At 43.9% G+C, this 22,432-nt stretch overlaps 5 protein-coding genes across 6 annotated transcripts; 4 read left to right on the top strand and 1 right to left on the bottom strand.

Moving 5' to 3' along the window:
- The first annotated feature begins 522 nt into the window (after positions 1-522).
- On the top strand, positions 523-5,672 carry LOC129759443 (uncharacterized). The gene is made up of 2 exons (XM_055756896.1): positions 523-4,018; positions 4,945-5,672. Exons 1-2 carry the CDS (start codon positions 523-525, stop codon positions 5,670-5,672), a joined length of 4,224 nt encoding a protein of 1,407 aa, XP_055612871.1.
- Positions 5,673-7,067: 1,395 nt separating this feature from the next.
- On the top strand, positions 7,068-10,221 carry LOC129759445 (116 kDa U5 small nuclear ribonucleoprotein component). The gene is made up of 2 exons (XM_055756898.1): positions 7,068-8,226; positions 8,296-10,221. Exons 1-2 carry the CDS (start codon positions 7,163-7,165, stop codon positions 10,154-10,156), a joined length of 2,925 nt encoding a protein of 974 aa, XP_055612873.1. The 5' UTR covers positions 7,068-7,162; the 3' UTR covers positions 10,157-10,221.
- Positions 10,211-13,135, bottom strand: LOC129759446 (protein VAC14 homolog). Its single transcript, XM_055756899.1, has 8 exons — positions 13,083-13,135; positions 12,888-13,007; positions 12,691-12,800; positions 12,501-12,606; positions 10,940-12,414; positions 10,797-10,876; positions 10,561-10,726; positions 10,211-10,430 (listed from the first exon to the last, which is right to left on the bottom strand). Exons 3-8 carry the CDS (start codon positions 12,786-12,788, stop codon positions 10,304-10,306), a joined length of 2,052 nt encoding a protein of 683 aa, XP_055612874.1. The 5' UTR covers positions 12,789-12,800; positions 12,888-13,007; positions 13,083-13,135; the 3' UTR covers positions 10,211-10,303.
- LOC129759448 (uncharacterized protein C15orf61 homolog) lies at positions 12,928-22,416 on the top strand. Of its 2 annotated transcripts, none has more exons than XM_055756902.1 (3): positions 12,928-13,089; positions 21,781-21,918; positions 21,976-22,416. In XM_055756902.1, the coding sequence occupies exons 2-3, from the start codon at positions 21,814-21,816 to the stop codon at positions 22,294-22,296; spliced, it is 426 nt and encodes a 141-aa protein (XP_055612877.1). In that variant the 5' UTR covers positions 12,928-13,089; positions 21,781-21,813; the 3' UTR covers positions 22,297-22,416. The 2 variants fall into 2 exon arrangements, with proteins under 2 accessions (XP_055612877.1, XP_055612876.1); XM_055756901.1 differs by having other exon boundaries at positions 12,931-13,089; positions 21,806-21,918.
- Positions 19,858-21,716, top strand: LOC129759447 (NADH-ubiquinone oxidoreductase 49 kDa subunit). The gene is made up of 2 exons (XM_055756900.1): positions 19,858-20,238; positions 20,404-21,716. Exons 1-2 carry the CDS (start codon positions 20,056-20,058, stop codon positions 21,625-21,627), a joined length of 1,407 nt encoding a protein of 468 aa, XP_055612875.1. The 5' UTR covers positions 19,858-20,055; the 3' UTR covers positions 21,628-21,716.
- Positions 22,417-22,432: the final 16 nt, after the last annotated feature.

Here is a 22,432-nt window from a genome sequence, read left to right as displayed (position 1 = left end):
ATCGAAAAGGCCTATGTTAAGGAGCGCTACCGGATCATCGAGGAATCCCTCATGGAAGAGGAAGATGAACAACATAGTGTTCATTCTCGGCAGCATGCGAACCCTGCCGAAAAGTCTGAGCGTGTGACGGAGTGGGTAGCGAGCCAAGCTGGCCCCGAATTGTTGGGCGCAGAGGGAGGAACAATCCTCCGAGAATCGTCAGCAAGATTACCACTTCCGGAAGAAGCAGCGAATGAATTTCCAGAACGTCGAGAGCTAATTGCAGACGCAATAAGGAAATTGCAACAACAGCTGCGCGACTGTCAACAGCACCAGCAGCCGTCAGCAGATAAGTTAAGCGAGCTTGAGAATCAGCTCCAACTGTGTCAGCGGGGATTGAAAGGTGTTCGAGCTTGGCCGGAAGAATAAATCCGACTTCCGAAACCATTTCCGGAAGCATTAGTGGATGGTCCTACACATCCGACAGGAACGATTCCGAAGAGCAAGCGTGTTGTTGTCCAACCCAGTCAGCAGAAGCCATCCATGCAAGCGGATAGAAGGCAGCCAACGATAGAACCGGAATGTGTTGCGCCGGAACTGATGTTCAGACCTGAGGCTATTCCGACATCGTTAACTGTCGAGGAGCCAGTGCAAGTGCCGCAGAGACGGCAGCTGTTGCCCCCACAATCAACGAGGCAAATTGATAGCGGAGTTCCAGTCAATCCGAGGCCACTTGGGCCAACTCAAGAGCAGCGTACAGCGCGCCAAGTCTTCTCGGGGGATTTGCCAACGTTTTCCGGAAATCCCGCCGACTGGCCTGTTTTTATTAGCCACTACCAGTACACCACAGAAGCCTGTGGTTTCAACAACGGCGAGAACATGATTCGCCTTCAACGATGCCTGAAGGGTTCGGCATGGGAGTCGGTTCGTAACAGGCTTATACATCCGGGATCCGTGCCAGCAGCCATCAAAATGCTGGAGAAGCGTTACGGTCGACCGGATTTGATCATCGAGACCTTAATTGAGAAAGTTAGATCCACACCCCCGCCGAAGGCTGATAGACTCAACACTATCATCGACTTCGGGACACAAGTGCAGGGTCTCTGCGAACACTTGGAGGCCGCGGATTTGAACGATCATCTGAACAATCCCTCGCTGCTAAAGGAGTTGGTGAGAAAGCTCCCGACCGAATATCAAATGCTTTGGGGAAGATACATCAGAACGGTCGAGGCCGTGGACTTACGAACGTTCGGGACCTTCATGGACGAAACTGTCGACGATGCATACGCCGTGACGTCGTACACCGGCGAATCGAAAGCCAGGCAGTCGAAGCCTGAAAGATCCAAGCCGGACCGGAGTTTTGTGCACAGTGACGTCGCGGGAAAGTTCGAGAAGCCGAAGGAGCGGAGTAGCTGCCAAGGTGCAGCGGAATTTAGGAAACGAGTTTTGACTTGTGCCGTGTGCCAGAAAGAGGGGCATAAGTCCAGAGAATGTCGATCGTTCCAGAAAATGACCGTCGATGACAGATGGCTCCGTATACAAAATTTGGGACTTTGTAAAACGTGCTTGTACAGTCATGGGACTCGTTCGTGTAGAAACAACACTCGCTGCGGCGTGGATGGATGCGATGCGCGTCATCACGCACTTCTTCACTCGGCGGAGAAACCAAAGGCATCCTACAGCTCTGGTCCGAATCCGACATCGAACTACGTTGTGCATCACGTTCACCAGTCGTCGTTTCCATCGTTACTGTACCGTGTTATTCCAATCACGCTCCACAACGGTAGTTTATCCGTCGATGCATTTGCCTTCATCGACGAAGGGTCTTCGATAACAATGCTGGAAAAGAGTCTGGCAGAAAAACTTCAACTAAACGGGCACTCCCACCCGTTGTGCTTGCAGTGGACATCCAATGTGACGCGGATCGAGAACGATTCGAAACGAGTGACGTTCGAGATTTCCGGCATCAATAAATCAAAGCGGTACAAGGTTTCAAACGTCGGAACAACCAATTCCCTGAACTTACCAACACAGAGTTTGCCGTTCGAAGAACTCAAGTCACGTTTTAGTCATCTTCGAGGAATTCCGGTGGATGGTTACGAGAATGCCAGTCCGCAACTTCTCATAGGAGTTGACAATCTACGTTTGGTGGTTCCGCTCAAGGCGCGAGAGGGCGAAGTAGGAGATCCAACTGCGGTACGCACCCGCCTGGGCTGGTGTGTGTACGGTGGCAAGCGCGACGAGTCAACGCCAACATTCAGTTATCACATTTGTGACTGTCAACATGATTCATCTTTAGACGAGGCAGTGAAGACTTATCTGACGCTCGACGAAGTTGGATCGAAAGTGTTTACGCCAGTGTTGAGTGACGAAGACACTCGAGCAACGAAAATTATGCAGGAGACTACGAAGAGAGTAGGCGATCGTTATGAGTCCGGCCTGCTTTGGAAGTACGACTTCGTAGAGTTTCCAGACAGCTATCCAATGTGTCTGAGAAGACTCCAATGTCTCGAAAGAAGAATGGGAAAAGAACCGGCGATGCGGGACAACATAGTGCGTCAGATCGAGGAATATCAGCAGAAAGGCTACTGCCATCGAGCGACTCCGGATGAGCTGCAACAGGCTGACCCCCGACGCACATGGTACCTCCCCCTCGGCGCGGTCACCAATCCCAAGAAACCCGGTCAGGTGCGGCTCATCTGGGACGCTGCAGCCAAAGTCGACGGGGTGTCCTTAAATGCGATGCTGTTGAAAGGGCCCGACCAGTTGACATCTTTGCCTGCTGTATTATTTCGGTTCCGCCAGTATCCGGTGGCAGTTTGTGGAGACATCAGGGAGATGTACCACCAGATCCTGATTCGTGAAGCTGACCGAAGCGCTCAAAGGTTCCTGTGGCGGTCGGATCCGAATCAGCAGCCAGAAGTTTTCGTCATGGACGTGGCAACGTTTGGGTCGACCAGTTCACCAGCGACTGCCCAATACGTTAAGAATATCAACGCCCGCCTGTTCGCCGATAAGTATCCTGCAGCCGTCGAAGAAGCAATCAGTGGTCATTATGTTGATGACTATGTGACCAGTTTTCGGAGCGTGGCTGAGGCCAAAGAAGTTACGTCCCAGGTGAGGGCGATATATCAACACGGTGGTTTCGAACTTCGTCAGTTCTGTTCGAACAGCGACGAGGTCATGCAGTTTCTCGGAGAGGCCAAGGCACATCCAGTGAAGAACATGTGCCCAACTAAGGGAGAAAACTCCGAACGTGTGCTTGGTATTTTATGGGATACGGAACACGATGAGCTGCGGTTCCCAACGAAGATGCGGGAAGACATGGTGAAGTTAATCACTACACAGGAGAAACCAACGAAGCGACAGATACTCCGGTGTGTGATGACAATGTTCGATCCACTGGGTCTTCTAGCACCGTATCTGATCTTTGGCAAGATCATTATCCAGGAAGCCTGGCGCAAAGAGCTCGGCTGGGACGAACCGGTGGACGATGAAACGCACCAACAGTGGCTGAAATGGGTCCAAATGCTTGAACACATCAACGATATCGGTATCCAGCGATGCTATTTCCGAGAGGCGATCAACGAGGTCGAAGTTCACACATTTGTGGACGCCAGTGAGATTGCATATTCCTGTGTGACGTATTTCCGCTCAACGAACGCTGCCGGAGAAGTAAAGGTTGCGCTGGTAGGCGCGAAGTCCAAAGTTGCACCCCTGAAGGCGTGGTCGATACCGCGCTTAGAGCTACAAGCGTGTGTGTTGGGTGCACGTCATATGCGAAGTGTCATCGAGGGACATTCGTTGCAGATAAAGAAGCGAGTGTTGTGGTCCGATTCCGGAACAGCGCTGAGCTGGATCAACGGAGATCCCCGAAAGTTTAATCGATTTGTATCGTTCCGAATCTGCGAGATCTTGGAGCTAACCACTCGGAAGGAGTGGAGATGGGTTCCATCGAAGAACAATCCAGCGGATGAGGCTACGAAGTACGGTTCCGGGCCTTATTTTGCCAAAACGAGTTGCTGGTTCGACGGGCCAAGTTTTTTGGTGCATCCTGAAGCAGTATGGCCAGTTTGGAAAGCTGCACCAACTACCGAAGAAGAACTGAGGCCATCCCAACAAACATTTTTTGCTGAACAACCGCTGAAACATTATTTAGTTCTAATTTTAAATCAGCCATCTTGCTGAAAGAAGGCAACCCAAATTCAGAGAGGAGCTGCTGTTCAGCCCTTAAACATCGAGATCTGGAGAAATTAATCAGCGAAGATGACATGAAACCACATGAAACGTCAATTGACGGAGCAACAAAAAAAAAACAAAAAGAATGTTGATCGATGTATGTACGATGTTTGCCAGCTAATTTCCCCTCCCGTGTTATTTTTTCTTCATTTGAACTTGGTCTCGAACTTTGAACCTACGACTTGTTGGTCTCATGCCGCAGAAGGCAGAACCAACCATGCATTCTGCGAAGGAACAGAAAAGTGTCGCTCTTAAGCGACCAAAATATTTCTCAACCAAGGTCAGAAGAAATTGAAATTGCTACGAGAATTAAAATGTAAATTTCCCGGCAAGGCCATTTTATCATGCAAAATGAGAAATTTCGAATTATTAGACGATTCACAAGATAATTATTTTGATTCGTCATGAATAACAAAAAGTTTGATATTGCTGAAAGACGCTTTCGAAGCGACCCTTGTACAGCTGACGGCTGTCAAATTTGAAGGTGTCAAAAATGGTTGGACAAAGGCTGAACGAGTTATTCTTCAGCCAATTTTCCCCTACTTTCTATTGGCTGAAATAAAACTTCCTTATACGCTGAAACAGCGCTGAAATATTTCTTTCTTCAGCAAGAAAGCTGAAACAGCAATCAGCACCTCAAAACAGCATACGATAAGAGAATTGGCGTTTTTAATCAGCAAAAATGTTTGTTGGGATGTTACTCCCACAAAGAAGTTCCGCTTTCAGAGCCCGTAATAGCTTATCGTGAGTTTTCTCGATGGTGCCGAATCTTGAGAGTTGCAGCCTTCATGCATCGCTGCATTGGTAACTTGAGGCTGCCTGAAGAGCGGCGAAGTTTTGGCTGTCTATCCAGGGCGGAACTCCAAAAGGGAGAACGGATATTGTTCCGAATGGCGCAGAGTGAGAGCTTTCCCGACGAACTCATCACTCTCAAGCAAAACCTGCGTTGTCCTAAAAAGGATTGCGAAGCCCTGACGCCCAATCACTTCCTGCTAGGGAGTTCCGACGGTGTCCGCCAGCCGCCTACCGAGGATGTGTGTGACAACAGGTTGCTGGGGAGTTCCTGGAACTTGCTGCAGAGACAGCTGAATACCTTTTGGAAACGCTGGACGAACGAGTATTTGCCGACACTGACGAGGCGTACGAAATGGTTTGACGAGGTGAAGCCCGTTGAACCAGGCGAGTTGGTTGTGTTGGTGGAGGATCGTAGGCGGAACGGATGGAAAAGAGGGCGTGTCCTGAAGGTGATTACGAATCCAGACGGCAGGTGTCGTCAGGCGATTGTGCAGACGAGTGATGGGACGTTTCGTCGGCCGCTATCGCGCCTGGCTGTGTTGGAGGTACAAGATCGTGGAACGCGGACCCCAGCCGGATTCCACCGGGGGGAGGATGTTGCCACAAGGGCAATTAGACCGGGAGCTGACGACACCTCAATGTGTGACAGTTCTCGATGAGCGTGAAAAAACCAAGAGGAGAAAGAAGTAAAAGAAGAGATCATTATAGGAGGAAGAAAAAAAGCGCGTGGTTCATAGTTTCGGAAGAGGAAAAAATAGTGGAGTGACAAATTTAGAAAGAAAGTTTAAAGTTGATAGATAGGCAGATTGGAAAGGGAAGGTTTAGTGGCCGCTTATAGAGAGCTCGCATCGAAGTGCGTAGATACAGCCGGAAGGTACTCAATCCACCGGCCTGCAATAATTGTACGAACCGTAAGTTCAGATTGTTTTCTAATCAAATATGTATTGTAACACTAAACTTGAAATTATAGGGCAAGATAGGCTTGCATGGACAGGTCCGCATAGATTCTTTCGTGAATCCGACCGAACAGTTTCGGTAAAGTATTCTTTATTAAATTGTAACTGCATTGTACTTAACCTATATCTACCAACAGGCTTTCCAATCTGCAAGTTCCAGTAGCACAGAGTTGTGCTTAGGTTAGTGAGGAGGTCAGCCAAAGTATAGGCCGGTTGACTGAATGTGAGTAGTCGCATAGGTTTGTAGAAAGAATTTTGTCTAATTTCCTCTTCCACCTTTTAGATTTGAAGTTTGTTCACAATTTGTTCATACAAAAATTGTTACTATCGAATACAGTTCGCTCCGGCGACTTTGACTCTCGCTAACAAAATATATCACCGTGTTCTTTAAAAATTGTTGAGGCAAGTCCTTTGTTCGCCAAGCTTGTCAGGTCCGGCTTGTCCGGAATAATATCTGAAGGCTGACGGGAATACAACACGAAGCTCTGTGGGCCGATCTGAAACAAAAGCAAAGTATTATGAAGAGAACCAGCACAACTAAATGAAATCTAAGAAAACACTTACCATTTTGTTCCAATTTTCACATATTGTGCACGAAGCAGAACTTGTTCCTCAACGGCAAAACAGCTCAACCTCAATAAACGGATTCGTCAAATAGTTACTTTTTTTCGAGATGATTTGTACCGTTTTGTTGAGCTCAATCCAGGTCAACTTCACCTCGCTACGAGGTAAGTTTTACCTTATTTGGATTTACCTTTCTTTCTAGGTGAATTATACTTTTTGATTCAGCTCAATTCAGGTGAACTTCACCTCGCTACGAGGTGAAATTTACCTTTTTTGGATTCACATTTTTTCTCGGTGAATTGTACCTTTTTTCATTCTTCGTTTCAGGTATATTTTACCTCGCTGTGAGGTGAGTTTCACCTCGAATAGGTAGAAGTTACCTTTTTGGCTTTTGCGATCATTCACCTTTGCTGTCTCGGTAAATTTTACCTTTTTATTATTTTCCGTGTAAGTATACTTGCGGCGACTTTTTCGGGAAAACTCAAACATCGGTATGTCCCGTTTTCCGTGTAAGCATTAGATTTTTCGAGCAGAATTTGCCGACAGCGCGAACGCGACGAGCATTTTTGTGCGTGTTTATAAACGTTTTGAAGTGAATTTTCCAAAGGAAATAGCTGAAAAATACCGAAATGGATTCGGATTTATACGATGAGTTCGGTAACTACATTGGTCCGGACTTGGAAAGTGATGAAGAGGACGACCAAAGTTTGTACGGCCAACCGGACCAGCAGGATGATCTTGATTTGGATGAAACGGGCGAAGAGGAAGCAGAGCAAAGTGAGGAAACGGTAAACTCTCGGGCAGTGGTCCTCCATGAGGATAAACGCTATTACCCGTCGGCACTGGAGGTGTACGGGGCGGATGTGGAAACCATAGTCCAAGAAAAGGATGCACAACCACTGGACAAACCCCTGATCGAACCCGTACGGCGGATGAAGTTCCAGATTAAAGAGCAGGATCTACCGGAAACTAGTTACGATATGGAGTTTTTAGCAGATATGATGGATACTCCTTCGCTTATTAGAAACGTAGCTCTGGTAGGGCACTTACATCATGGCAAGACAACATTCGTGGATTGTTTAGTCCGTCAGACTCATCCACAGTTCCAAAGTATGGACGAACGAAACTTACGATACACGGATACGCTTTTCACGGAACAGGAACGTGGTGTAAGCATCAAGGCTACCCCGATCACATTGATACTGCCAGATGTGAAGAGCAAAAGTTTTTTGGTCAATATTTTCGATACACCTGGACATGTTAATTTCTCTGATGAGGTTACGGCTGCTATGCGACTTTGCGATGGTGTTGTGCTATTTGTGGATGCAGCAGAAGGAGTTTCGCTAAATACGGAAAGGCTGTTGAAACATGCACTGCAGGAAAAGTTAGCCATTACCGTGTGCATCAACAAAATCGATAGATTGATACTTGAGTTGAAGTTGCCTCCCCAAGATGCCTATTTCAAGCTGAAACATATTGTGGAGGAAATCAACGGCTTGCTGACGCTTTACGGAGACGCAGATGTTAAACAGGTCTCACCGATTTTGGGTAACGTTTGCTTTGCAAGTTCCCTTTATGGCTTTTGCTTCACTTTGAAGTCGTTTGCTCGGCTCTACTCGGACACATACGACGGTGTCGATCCAGGAGAGTTTGCTCGGCGGCTGTGGGGCGATATGTACTTCCACAATAAATCGTAAGTTATAATAGTATCTAATACTCGATATGCAAATTTTAAACTTTAACCGACATTTTCAATTTACAGGCGAAAATTCACCAAAAAACCACCACACAGCTCGGCACATCGAAGTTTTGTAGAATTTATTCTGGAACCTCTTTACAAGCTGTTTGCCCAAGTTGTGGGAGACGTGGATTCGACATTGGTTGATACATTGGCCGAGTTGAACATTCGAGTCACGAAAGAGGAAATGAAGTGCAACATTCGACCCTTGTTGCGTCTGATTTGCAGTCGGTTCATTGGAGATTTTTGTGGCTTTGTAGACATGTGCGTAGAGCACGTACAGTCTCCGTTAGAAAATGCCCAGAACAAAATCGATCACATCTATACTGGGGTGAAGGAAAGTGGAATCTACCAGGATATGTTGAACTGTGATCAAAACGCACAGCTCATGGTACACAGCTCAAAAATGTACCCTACGGAAGATTGCACTTTCTTCCAGGTTTTGGCAAGAGTTATGAGTGGAACACTGCATTCAGGACAGGAAGTTCGAGTGCTAGGTGAGAATTATTCGCTCGTCGATGAAGAAGATTCCAGAACACTACAAGTAGGGCGATTATGGATTTACGAGGCAAGATATAAGGTCGAGCTGAATCGAGTGCCGGCAGGCAATTGGGTTTTAATCGAAGGTATTGACCAATGTATTGTCAAAACTTCTACTATTACCGACGTCAACATGAACGAGGACGTTTTTATATTCAGACCACTGAAATACAACACACAGAGCATTATTAAAATTGCAGTTGAACCGGTTAATCCATCAGAACTTCCTAAAATGTTAGATGGTTTACGGAAAGTCAACAAATCCTACCCGCTTCTATCTACAAGGGTTGAAGAATCGGGAGAACATGTGATTCTAGGAACCGGAGAGCTTTACCTGGATTGTGTGATGCACGATTTACGCAAAATGTACTCGGAAATTGACATTAAAGTAGCTGATCCTGTTGTAGCGTTCTGCGAAAGTGTGGTCGAAACAAGTTCCCTTAAATGTTTTGCTGAAACACCCAACAAAAAGAATAAAATTACGATGATCGCCGAGCCACTTGAAAAAGGTTTAGCTGAGGACATTGAAAATGAAACCGTATCCATCGGCTGGAATAAGAAAAAGTTAGGAGAATTCTTCCAGGTCAATTACGACTGGGATTTGCTAGCAGCTCGTTCAATTTGGGCATTCGGTCCGGACAATACCGGTCCAAATATCCTCGTAGACGATACACTTCCATTTGAAGTTGACAAGACTCTACTAGGAGCAGTGAAAGACTCCATCGTTCAAGGTTTCCAGTGGGGTACCAGAGAAGGCCCACTTTGCGAAGAACCAATTCGTAATGTCAAGTTCAAAATCCTTGATGCGGTAATCGCACAAGAACCCTTACATCGTGGAGGTGGTCAAATCATTCCAACTGCTAGGAGAGTAGCCTATTCTGCCTTCCTCATGGCCACTCCTCGTCTCATGGAACCGTACCTATTTGTCGAAGTGCAAGCCCCGGCCGATTGTGTTTCATCAGTGTATACAGTGCTGGCACGAAGGCGTGGTCATGTAACCCAAGATGCACCTGTACCAGGTTCTCCATTGTATACCATCAAAGCATTTATACCTGCGATTGACTCCTTCGGGTTCGAAACTGATCTGCGAACACACACCCAAGGCCAGGCATTCTGTCTCTCAGTGTTCCACCACTGGCAAATTGTACCCGGTGATCCACTCGACAAGAGCATCGTCATTCGACCGCTGGAACCACAACCAGCCACCCATTTGGCGCGTGAATTCATGATCAAAACCCGTCGCCGGAAGGGTCTCTCCGAGGACGTTTCCATCAACAAGTTCTTCGACGATCCTATGTTGCTGGAGCTCGCCCGACAGGATGTGCTGCTGAATTATCCAATCTAAGTGACTATCCTCTAAGTAATTTCTCAATCATTGCAAACAAACGAAACCATCGTGTGGAATGTGAATTTCTGTTATTTATTGCAGGTAAGCATTATCCGAAAGCCATTGATTTGGTGGTTTTATTTTCTTTTGATTTGTTTATTGTTTCTAAAACTGTTTCTTTTTCCTCTGGTCCAATCGCTGTTGACGGTGCAGATCCTGAATTTGTTTGAAGTGTTCAAACAGTTTTCCAAAATCGATCTGACTTTGGCTTTCGTTTGATGAACACGAGTCACTGTTGAAAAGAAAGGAAAAAATAAAATGAAGCGGTGATGAAGTCTCATTACAAGCTAGTTAGTTTAATGGATTTTTTTGAGCTACTAAGATGTAAGATATTTCAGATAATTTTAAAAGGTTGTAAATACATGTTCATCGGTTGACCCCAGTAGTTGGGCACACACTGCAGTCGATTTCTGAGCAAATTGAAGGCATTGGTTTGCGGCAGCAACATAAGAATACCGTACAACGCTCGTGATAAGTGCTGCGCGTCGGCGTTGTTGTTGGTGTGAGACACGAGCGCCAGTCGGAGGGCTACAAGATTTAAAAAAAAAAACAAATTAAGTTTGAAAGATTACATAAAATGAAAGAAAAGAAAACTTACAAGCAAAAATTGGTGATTCAATAAGTTGCACTAACTTATCGATTTCAACCAGTAGATCTAACGTTAACTCCATGTCGGCACTGAAAAAACGCATCAAGGTTTAAAAAATCTGATCTACAAACTATTTGAACATAGAAACTTACAACAATTCAACAATTTGTGACACGTGTTGATAGCACTGAGCCAACAGACAAAGGGACACGGTTGAGACGGCACAATGGGACCAACATTTGTACAAACATTGAAACAGCGAAGCGGACTGATCTTCGCGTATGTCCCTGAGAGTGTTTCGCAAATCGAACAAATCGGATGTGGTGAGAAGGATTGTATTAAGTGTCCTCACCATGATGGAAACAAATTTGAGATTTGTGGTTTCTTCCTGAAGAATTTCGGCAAATGTACGGTAAATGTATTCCGCATTTAACAGCCGACAGAGCTGTCTGATGATCAGCGTTCCTCGGTTTTCCAGAAAAGCTTTATTTTCACTAAACAAAGTCAAAAGTTCCATCAGAAAATGCTTATATTCCATGTGCTCAAAGTTGCTTCCCTTGGCTGTGGCTGAATTAACAATTTCTGCTAATACAACGATTGCCTGAAGAACCACTTCATCGGAGCTATCCGAGAGACAATCTCGCAACAAAACGGGAAACAGATTCTTAGCATGGCGAGACATTTCCTCCTGTACTTCGGTGAACAAATGATGAATCCACTTGAGCACTGCAATCTTCGTGGGAACCGAACTGTGAATGAGGTATTGCCTTAGTACTTCCATCACTGAGTCCAGATCCATCTTTTTGAGATTTTGTTCCTTATCTTTGTCTGAAGAAACTAATTCCATCATGTGAATGTTAACTGCCGCAGCGTTGTCCTTAATGTGCTTTTTAGAATCGCTTTCGAAGGCCAAACACGGCAAGATGGCTATGAAAATTCCTGACGCAAACCCCATAACGTTACCACCAGCCAGGACGACAAACTCCTTAATCCAGGCGATGGCAGTGTACTGAACCAACTGATTACTGGATTGGGCGTGAATTATTAACACATTCATCATCTCAGGAATATCTGCTGAGCTGGGTTCGACCTTGATCATTCTCAAAAACTGTGCCAACAGTGATTCGCACATCCGTTGGATTTCCAGCATGTTATCCTCCAACATCGGAAACAATCCGATCAACAACTCCGGCAAATACACTATCATATTGATGTCAGGTACTGAATTTAGCACCGAAATCCAAGATATGATAAACTGCCGAGCAAACGAATTCTTGGCAAAGATTCGTTCTCTGACCAGCGGTATGAAAGAATCCATTTCAAAGTGCTGTGACGATTCAATCACAACATCCTTCAGCAGTCGATCCAGTAGTTCGCTTCCGTTTTTCACACTCTGATCTGGATCCGTCACCAGTCGGCTGAGCGAAGTGAACAGACTGGGGAACATGGGAATGACCGAGGCTCGGCCCACCTTGATCACGTTGTAGAGTGATTCACTGGCAAAGTATCGGACCCGGGTATCGGTATCCATTAGACAGTTGAGCACCGGATTGATGATCTCATCGATGAACATTTCGATGTCCCGCTGCAGGGCAATGCTGGTGGCGGCCAAGGCGATTAGGCCTCCCTAGAAAAAAAGCTTGATATCAGTAAATACTCTTGCGATGAAAGTCCTCACGTCCGAAAACGAACAAAATTGCCACTCATCGATACCTTCTTTTTGTTGGAATCGTTCGAGGTAACCAGCTCCCTACTCAGCACTTCGATTATCTTCCTGATTTGGGGATAATTTTTCTTGGAGTTGAAATCGGCAACCATCCTAGAAGAAAAACATGTTTAGTTTCAAGATCACAAGTATAACAAAAATTCAGCCATATTAGTCATCTTGTACGGCAAAACTTACTTTTCGATTTCGGATGCGGCAATCTTACGCTTTTCGTAGGTTTTGTCGCTAAGGGCCTTCATGCAGGCCTCGCTGATTGGACTGAAGGCACTCTCCATGGTGGGTGGGAGCTTTAGATGGATTTCGACACAAAGCTATTTTAATAACTATACTTAATCCAAAGATCGAAATACGCTACAAAATCCGTTTTTACATACGTATTCTATACAAAAACTTTTCAGCTGATGTGTTTTGTTCGAGTAGGTAAACTGACATTGAATGATGTGTCAAGTGAAACATCAGTGAAATGAAATTAATCCATGCAAAAAGTCCTGGAGCTATAATTCAAGTAGAAGTTGAAAATAGTTAATATTAATGCTGTGATTGTAAAAATAATGAAGCTTTAAACGCACAGATCAGGTAATGTAAACTTATTTCTTTTGATTACATTATATTTTCCTTCTTCTTCTTCTTCTTCTTTTTACTTGAACTGCTTATGCAGCATCGATGATCTGCTAGCAGTTCTGGATTAAGGGCCAGTAACTTCGACTATATGCCCTGTGTTGCAGCTTTTTAAAATTTATAGATCTGCTTTGATTTCGCTCAAAAATCTTGTTACTTGTTCGTAATGCGATATGTTCCTTGATTTGAATAGTTCCTCCAAGTTCGAATATTTGTTGTGAAAATCGTACTTCAATCTCGATGATTCGAAACGTGGGCAAGCGAGGGCTATGTGATTTGAGGTTTCAGGTTCTTGACATAGTTCGCAGTTAGCATCGTCCCGAATTTTCATTTTTGCTAGCCAATACTTAGAGAAGTCATGGCCAGCCATCAAGCGATTTAGGAGCCGAACGTCCCTTCCTTTTAAATCTTTTCCCACGAACCATGGAACCGTGCAAAAATCTGGTTGTATGGAATAAAAAGTCTTTCCTTTTTCTAACGAGTAACGTTGGTACCATTCTTTTGTGTGTTCGGCAAGAGACTTCTTTAAAAAGTTGAATCCGTCAGCCAGCATGTACATGTTGTAAATCACCTGATTCGACTGGAGACCATGCTTGGCTAAAGCATCAGCCACTTCGTTTCCACCAATCGATACGTGGCTTGGTATCCATTGGATGGTGATTCGGTGTTTTGAGCAACTTCGGAGGATTTGTACAAAAATACTTTCAACTTCCTTGGATTCTAGTGCATTGAGGAGCATCATGCAAGATGCTTGCGAGTCGGTGTAGATGACGGATCCTTCGAGGCATTGCTGTTCAATTAATTCCGTTGCCTTTAGAATAGCGATCAACTCCGCAGAGGTAATGCTGGTTTCCTTCTCGAGACGTTGAGATAACCGCGTTCTTGTTTGTTCAACAAATACTCCAACACCGCAAACGTTTCCATCCTTTGAGGCATCTGTGAAAACACGACCACGACCTCGATATCTTCCATTCATAACGAAGAGTGCCAGTTGCTTCAGCCTCAAGGGGTTTGAGTTTTGTTTTGAACCCGTTAAGCCTTCCAAAGTCGGGAAAATTTTAACACCATGCACATTTTCGAAGCGTTCGGTCAATTGGATACAGTCAAATACTTCTTTATTCGTCCAGTAAATCCTTTCTTGATAAGTGTACTGATGCCATTTACTTACATCATCCGGTAGTTGGATTGTTTTTAGTTGACGAGCAATTAAATTGTTTCTTGACATGTGTCGACAAATTTCCTTAGAAGCAATATATGCGTGCCTAAGATCAACGGGCTCTTGACCGCTCAGAGCGACAATCACGTTTCTCGGTGTGCTCCTTGTAGCTCCCGTGACCTTTCTAAGACATTGGTTGTTTACTACTGCAAGAATATTACGATTGCTTTTGCAGGAGTTGTTGTATACTGAGCTGCCGTAGTCCATTATGCTCCGGAAGAGTCCCCTGTGTATTTTTATCATCGATTCCGGATGGGCGCCATGTTTTACCCCATTGAGTACCTTGATCATATTTAAGCGGTCTTGTACTTTCGACCGCAGTTCTTTTATGTGTATCCCAAAACTAAGGTAGCGATCAAAAATTATGCCCAGGTACTTGTGACATCTTACAGATTCCAACAAAGTACCATTGAGATGTACACTTAGCTGTTTGTTGCCGTGTTGGAACAGTATTGTTTTGGTTTTTTCTGGGTTGATAGAGAAATTTAGTGTTCTGGCAGTTTCAGCAAAATTGGCTAAATATGCTTCTCCGATTTCGTTGAGAGTTTGCAAATGCTTTGCTCGAATAAGAATCCCGAAGTCATCTGCATATTGAACGAGCATCACATCTGGATGTACGATTTTATGTAAGTTAATTGTATAGACGTTAAACAGGGTTGGTGACAAGACATCCCCCTGTGGAAGACCATTATTGATTGTCCTTGATAGCGTCTTGTATCTCATATGAAAATTTATTGTCCTGTTTCTCAGGAACGACATAACCCAGCGAAGCACTTCATGTGGAACTTTTATATGTTTTAAAATTTCCTCCAATTTGTCCACCTTGATCGCGTTGAAAGCATTTGACAGATCGACACATATCATGGCAGTTGTGAATTTGTCTCGCTTACTTTGTTTCAGCCAGTTAAGGACAAATGAAACGCATGTATTTGTTGAGGAGTTTTTGCGAAAGCCAAAAGAGGTTTCTGGCAGTAAATTGTTAACGTCAAGAAAGTCCTGCAGACGTTCCAATACTGCTGTGTTAGCGATCTTGGTTAAAGTGGGTACTAATGAAATTGGACGCTTACCTGCTGCGGTGCTTTGGTCACGACCGGGTTTTGGAATGGCAATTACTTTTATTACCTTCAAGCTCTCTTCTAGGACTCCTCTCATCCACATTTCGTTGATCAAGGATATTATCTTTTCAGTTACCACGGGTTTGAAATGAGCCAGTAGCTCATAAGAAAGGTGGTCTTCTCCAGGAGCTGATGTCTTCTTTTTGGAAGCTAGAATTCTGTGCCACGACTCCTTAACGAGCAAGCCATTTGTAAGTACATTTAGTGGTTCTTCGTATGGTTGTGGGTCGTGTGATCCAAAGTGTGTGTCCAAAAACGTCTCTGCCATAGCTTCGTCATCGTGTAATAAACAGTTTTCTTTTTTATAAAAACGTTTGCCGGTTAAACGTCCCACTTTCTGCCATAGTTCCTTCGAACTAGTGAAAGGGTTGAACTCATTAGAGAACTCTTCGAATTTTTTCGTATCTCATCTCTTTTCCTCTTTTGAAAAATGGCTGCCTTTCGTTTGAAATCTAAGAGGTTATCTACTGTAGAGATCTGATTGAATTTTTTTCTAGCCTCAGATTTGTCCTTCCATGCCTCGTCTACAATGTCGGACCACCAGAACTTTGGGGTGTTTTTGCATTTCATTTTGCTTGACTTGTGTATGCTATTCATTTTGGACGAAAGTTCAGAAAAGTTGTCAAAGTCGTAGTGTTCTAAAGCAGCCACTTCTTGGCGAATAAGTTTTTTGTTGTAGAAGTGTTTATTGTTGCAATGTAAATTATTTTTCCACGAGATTTCCAGACACATATGGTGACTTCCAATACCATAGTCCAAAACCATCCAACGTACCGTATCTATCAAATTCGCAGAACACATAGTTACATCAATAGCAGTAGGTCGCTGGTTCAGTTGTAAAGGGATGTATGTCTTGCTACCGTTGTTGACTACCAATAGATTACTGTTATTTATTGCTTCAACGAGTTTCTCTCCTCTTGCATCACAGATATCATCTCCCCAGTCTGTGTGGTGAGCATTGAAATCACCACCAAGAATGATTTTTGTATTTTGCGTCAGATTAGTGAAAATAGCTTGGACGTCAGTTTCGAAATCATTTATGTTGATCGATGGACTAACATAGACCGAACAAAGTATTAAATCCAACTGCGTGATACGAATACTAACTGTTTGTGTTAACGCAGAAAGGTGTTGGGGTGTTGGTAATCTCTGATAGCTTAGAGTGTTTTGAAGTAAAATGCCCGCTCCTCCGTAATTGTCGTTTCGAGAATGCGGTACAAAGTGGTAATTGGGAAAATTGTATTTATTGGTGTTTTCAAAGTTTTCGTTAGTCCATGTCTCTGACAGTAAGGCAGCAGTAAAACCATCTCCAGACAAAATTCTTTGAATTTCTGCTTTGTTTGTTACGAAACTTTGCACATTTGCTTGAAGTATTTTGAAATCGGTTTTTTGAGCCATTTTTGTTTCGGACAATTTTCATATGCAACAGATTTTATTTGGAGAGAGTTAGCGCTATCGAGAGTCAAAGATAGTTAATTTTTATTTAAAACAACTGAATTTGCTAGGTTGAAATGTTTCTTTGTGCAATCTTTAAATAATGTTTTGACCTCTTCTTGTGGTCCCAAAAGATTGATAAATTCAGAATAGAATGACATCATCCTTTCCTGGTAATTACGATCTAAATTTAATTGTGCTTGTCTTACCGCATTTTCCCATTTTTCGTCTACTTGGACCTTTCGTGGGTTGTTGAGTGCTGTACCACGGCTGCTTCCTGGTACTGGCGCAATTATTTCTTCCCGCTCCTCGAACGTAGATTTAGCTTCTGGCTTAGAGCGAGAATCTTCCATTCTGGCTCTTTTGAAATTTTTATTCGTTTGTTTCGGTTGATCCTTGTGTAGTTTTACGGCTGGCTGAATTTCCTGGCGCTCTTCGTTGGTCTTGATCCAAGCTTCTCTCATGGCATCTTTCCTGGCAAAGTTTCCTCGCGTTACTTTGGCGAAACTTTCCATCGGTGTAGGGAACTCTTCCGCGTTCAGAAGTGGAGCATTTGGATTACGATACGATGTAGATACTTGTTCCTTGGCCTCAGTATATGTCCAGTTTCGCTTTGACATAAGGATCTTTATGTCTTGCTGCCGTTTCCTTTCAGGGCAGTTGTTATCAAGAGAATTATGTTCGTTGCTTCGACAATGAGCGCACCTTTGAAGTTTCTGGCAATTAACAAACTCTTCTGCCTCCTCGTGGCGTTCCGAACAAATTTCGCAACGTTTTGCTCCTTTGCAATTGGTCGTTTTATGCCCAAATCGAAGACATTTGCCGCACAAGATGATTGATGGAGTGAATGGTCGGATTTTTGCTGAGCAACAAAAAAGTTTCACATCCTCCGGTAACTGCTGTGATCTGAAGGTGATACGCACGCGGTTGATAGGTTCTTTCTCCTTGCCTCTGAACATCCTGTTGATACTTAGGATTGGGACATCAGACTCTATGTCCCCCTTGATTTCTTCCAGGTCAATGTCGGTCGGGATTCCTACTATTACACCTGTTATACAAATCAGGTGTCTGGGGATATAAGCTTTATATCCCATTCCATCCTTTTTGATCTGCTCAACTAGTTTGTTCGCTTTCACGTAGCTGCTCATAAAAACGATTATCTTCCGTTGACTAACATATTTCATGTCAGTAATAAAATTTTTGAAGCTTTCCATTTTTCTGAGTGTACTACCGAGAGCGAATTTGTTTAGTTTTCCGGATGCTTTGTCGGCGGATTCGAAATAGACGCGGTAAGGTGCAGAGTCCGTAGCGGTATAGAAAATCTCCTCGTATTCCGTTTCTTTCGGCTGTTGTTCATGGCTGTCTCCTGGGTTCCTGCTTGTTCCTGGCGGATCAGGGGGATCCTGTCCACCCTCCATCGTTTGTGATAACCTCACTTTTCACTGGCGTCCTTCCGCCTTTCTTTTTCGGTTCACGAACTGCGATTTGATTTTTCCGAAGTCAAATAATGGAAAAAACACTTCTAAAACTCTATCGTCACTGATTTTGTACACGATACTTCCGAATAGATACGTATTTCCGGTTAGATTCGATTTTAAAATTCAAATTTTCACGCGTAGAAGAAAAAAACATCCGATGCGCATACACGCTAAAACTTGAATGTATATTTTCCTAATATTTCTTCACAATTTACGTTGTTATGAAACTTTATGATTCTGCTTCGATATTCATTTTCTAAACACGGGAGTGCTTTACCGTACATTGATGCTGGGTTGGGATATTAATTTAATTCTGTGAGTTATTTTTGATTATTCATAATTTTAACGGGTTAAAAACAATCCTTAATAAAGGCGCAAAGCTGAAAATTGATAAAGATTGATAAAAAAAATTAGAAGAAATTTTTCAAGATGTTTTAAACGGTGTGAAAGTTAAAATTTTGCTGGGTAAGTGAGACATGTGTTAATTTTTACTAGCTGAAACATTCATATAATTTTTTACTACAACAGATACTTCCTGAACAGTTTGTTAGCCTTGGACACGTTTACGCTGTACTTGCTGGAACAATTGAGACACAGCTGATATAGTGTCAAGGAACCATCAAGCAGGCACTTCTAAGACGTATTTGTCCTTCCGATTGTTCTACACGTTACTTCATACAACTTAAAACGGAATAGCGAAGTTTTGGAAATTTCAATCATTTATCAAGATTGAATTCAAAAGTTGCATCAATGCAAAAGGTTGTATGTACATGTTGACTTGTAAGAACAATATTAAAGCAAATATCGAATGCAGAGGCATTTTCTTTATTCATTTCGAAAGTTAAGTGGCTCATACGACTTAATCAAAACAAACTCTAGGAATATTCTTTTGAATCGTTCTACTGAAATATGGTTTTAAAACGTTTTTATGATGAGTAAATTTCTCAGTGTATTGGATTAATGCACTTTTGGACAGGCCTCCGCTGAGCCAGCTGACCAGGGATGCCAGGTGTTGAGGATAAAAAATCTGGGCAATTTTGAAAAAAAGTCTGGGAGTGTCTGTGCATAAGGAAGATCACAAATTTGACACTAAACAAGAGATTTGGTTATCCGTGTGAGCGGGGGCGGGGAGGGGGGGGGAGGATGTTTTGCTGTGGGTTATTTTCAAGTTGAGAACTATACAACAAACACTGTTTCCTACCACGTAACATGCCGATCTTATTAAAAAAATGGGGGTTTAATGATAATTAGTCAAATACGTCAAATACCTATGGATACAAGCGAGATTTCAGTCTAATCTGGCACTTACGGATCAAATTCGATACACGAATATTGATTTCATCACTCAATTTTGAAAGTCTGTAAAATCTGGGCACTCTTAGCAAAAATCTGGGCAAAATCTGTGTCTGACCAATATCTGGAAGAAGGGTCAAAAGTCTTGGTTTTACAGACAAATCTGGGCACCTGGCAACCCAGCAGCTGACATTTTTCTCAAATCTGACAGCTTGATGTGGACGACGTCCGTGTCGGGCTTTTCGTAAAATCAATCGGGTAAAGTTCATACAACCTACGAAAAACGTCGGTCTGGTTGCGCCGTAAAGCGGAAATCGTTTCAACCGTGTTCCGTAGTGGAGACTTCGTGAATTCGCGCACCCGTTAAGCGACGTTCCAGCTTCCGGTGATGGCATTTTCGGTGCTCAGTTCGGCGGCCAAGAAAGCTGCTTCGAATGTTTATGTAACCAATGTTTTGCTGAAGAATGTCGGCGCTTTATATAATTCCCAGCAAGTCCGGAACGCCGGCAAATGGTTCCCGGATGCGGAGTTCATCCAGCAGTTCAATTCGGCCGTGATGTATCCGGATGATGTACGTATCTAGGGGTTTAACTATTATTTTTTATCACTTGCTTGGGCAACACCATGCTTTTGTATATATTGGTGGTAACAAACAACAATCGATTGTAATCCGACGATTGCCAAATAATGATGGACCATTTAAAAAGTGGATTAAAATATTATCTCTGTTTAACAGGTAACATCCAAGTGGAAGATCCCCCCGTGGAACAGCAAGATTGCCCCGGTCGAGAAGACAGTTCGAAATGTGAAATTGAACTTTGGACCGCAGCATCCGGCCGCTCACGGTGTGCTTCGATTGGTTCTGGAGCTGGACGGTGAAACGGTTATGCGTGCTGATCCGCACATCGGCCTGTTGCACCGTGGAACCGAGAAACTCATCGAGTACAAAACGTACACCCAGGCGCTGCCCTATTTCGATCGTTTGGATTACGTCTCGATGATGTGCAATGAGCAATGCTTCTCGTTGGCCGTGGAGAAATTGTTGAACATCGATATCCCGTTGCGGGCCAAGTACATCCGTGTCCTGTTTGGCGAAATCACTCGCATTTTGAACCACATCATGGCCGTCGGAACTCACGCTCTTGATGTGGGTGCTTTGACACCGTTTTTCTGGCTTTTCGAGGAACGTGAGAAGATGATGGAGTTCTACGAGCGTGTATCTGGAGCCCGTATGCATGCGGCTTATATCCGACCGGGTGGTGTTTCGCAGGATATGCCGTTGGGTTTACTCGATGATATCTACGAGTTTTCATCCAAATTTGCCGAACGTTTGGATGAGGTTGAAGATGTGCTGACTACCAACCGTATTTGGGTTCAACGTACCCAAGATATTGGAATCGTAACAGCGGAAGATGCGCTGAATTATGGTTTCAGTGGCGTAATGCTACGAGGATCCGGTATCAAATGGGATCTTCGAAAGTCTCAACCATATGATGCGTACCATCTGGTGGACTTTGATGTCCCGATCGGAACCAAGGGCGATTGCTACGATCGGTATTTGTGCCGCGTTGAAGAGATGCGTCAATCGCTTCGTATTATCGATCAATGCCTGAATCAAATGCCAGCCGGAGACATAAAAACCGATGACGCCAAGCTTACTCCGCCGTCCCGTGGGGAAATGAAGAACTCGATGGAGGCACTGATCCATCACTTTAAGCTCTTCTCCCAAGGATACCAGGTTCCGCCCGGTTCGACCTACACGGCCATTGAAGCACCCAAGGGAGAATTTGGCGTATACTTGGTTTCCGATGGTTCCAGCAAGCCGTACCGTTGCAAGATCAAGGCTCCAGGATTTGCCCATCTGGCTGCATTGGACATGGTTGGAAAACACCACATGTTGGCCGACGTGGTAGCAATTATCGGAACTTTGGACGTGGTATTTGGGGAGATCGATCGTTAGTACGATGTTTAGCAATACGAACATGATTGAAACGAACGTGTAAACGACTTCTAAAGAATGTTAATAAAATTCATTTTGGAAACATCAAACCCGTGTTTTTCCCTTCATAATTTGAAGATGACCCGTTGTTGCTTAGGTTTTTTTCTTTTAAAGTTTAAAATTATTCCTTTATTTACAGCAAGAAGGATGTCGTTGAAAAAAATTCTAGCACCCAAACCAAAGGTATCGGAAGTGTTGACGGCTTACCTTGAACAGTGCAACGAACCACCCTGGACCTCTTACTTCATCAAGGTAGGAGTTTCGATTGAAATTTAAATCCTCTACATGTTCAACTGAAGTTTCTTCTAGTACCGGGACGTCAAAAACGACCATTTCGGAAGGTCCCATTTCAACTGGACTCTGAACTCGGGAACCAACTATCATATCCTGAGAACTGGGTGCTATCCCTACATGAAGTACCATTGCACCCAACGACCTTGGCAGGATCTGAGTTTGGACGATGGTTTCTTCAAATTCATCAAGCTGCTCAATTTGGGTATTCCGATGCTCGGCTACGGGCTAGCGGCTAGATTTTTGATACGGCACACAGAGCTGGTCGACATGGGTCCCAAGTACGGACAGGTGCCGATATATTTCCTTTATGCGGAGGACAAAGGCTCGCGATATTGAATGAGAATGGAGCAAATAAGACAAACAAATCTTCAGTTGGTAAGTAACTTTTGCACTTTTCAAAGCTTAAGATGAGTCTATAATTATTTAAATTGACAGATCAAATAAAGTAAAAGTAATTAGGCATACCGAAACT

The sequence above is a fragment of the Uranotaenia lowii genome, unplaced genomic scaffold, assembly GCF_029784155.1.
Source record: "Uranotaenia lowii strain MFRU-FL unplaced genomic scaffold, ASM2978415v1 HiC_scaffold_157, whole genome shotgun sequence".
NCBI classification, from domain to species: Eukaryota; Metazoa; Arthropoda; class Insecta; order Diptera; family Culicidae; genus Uranotaenia; species Uranotaenia lowii.
The sequence above is the reverse complement of the archived record's forward strand: the minus strand, read 5'-3'. Positions and strand labels throughout refer to the sequence as shown.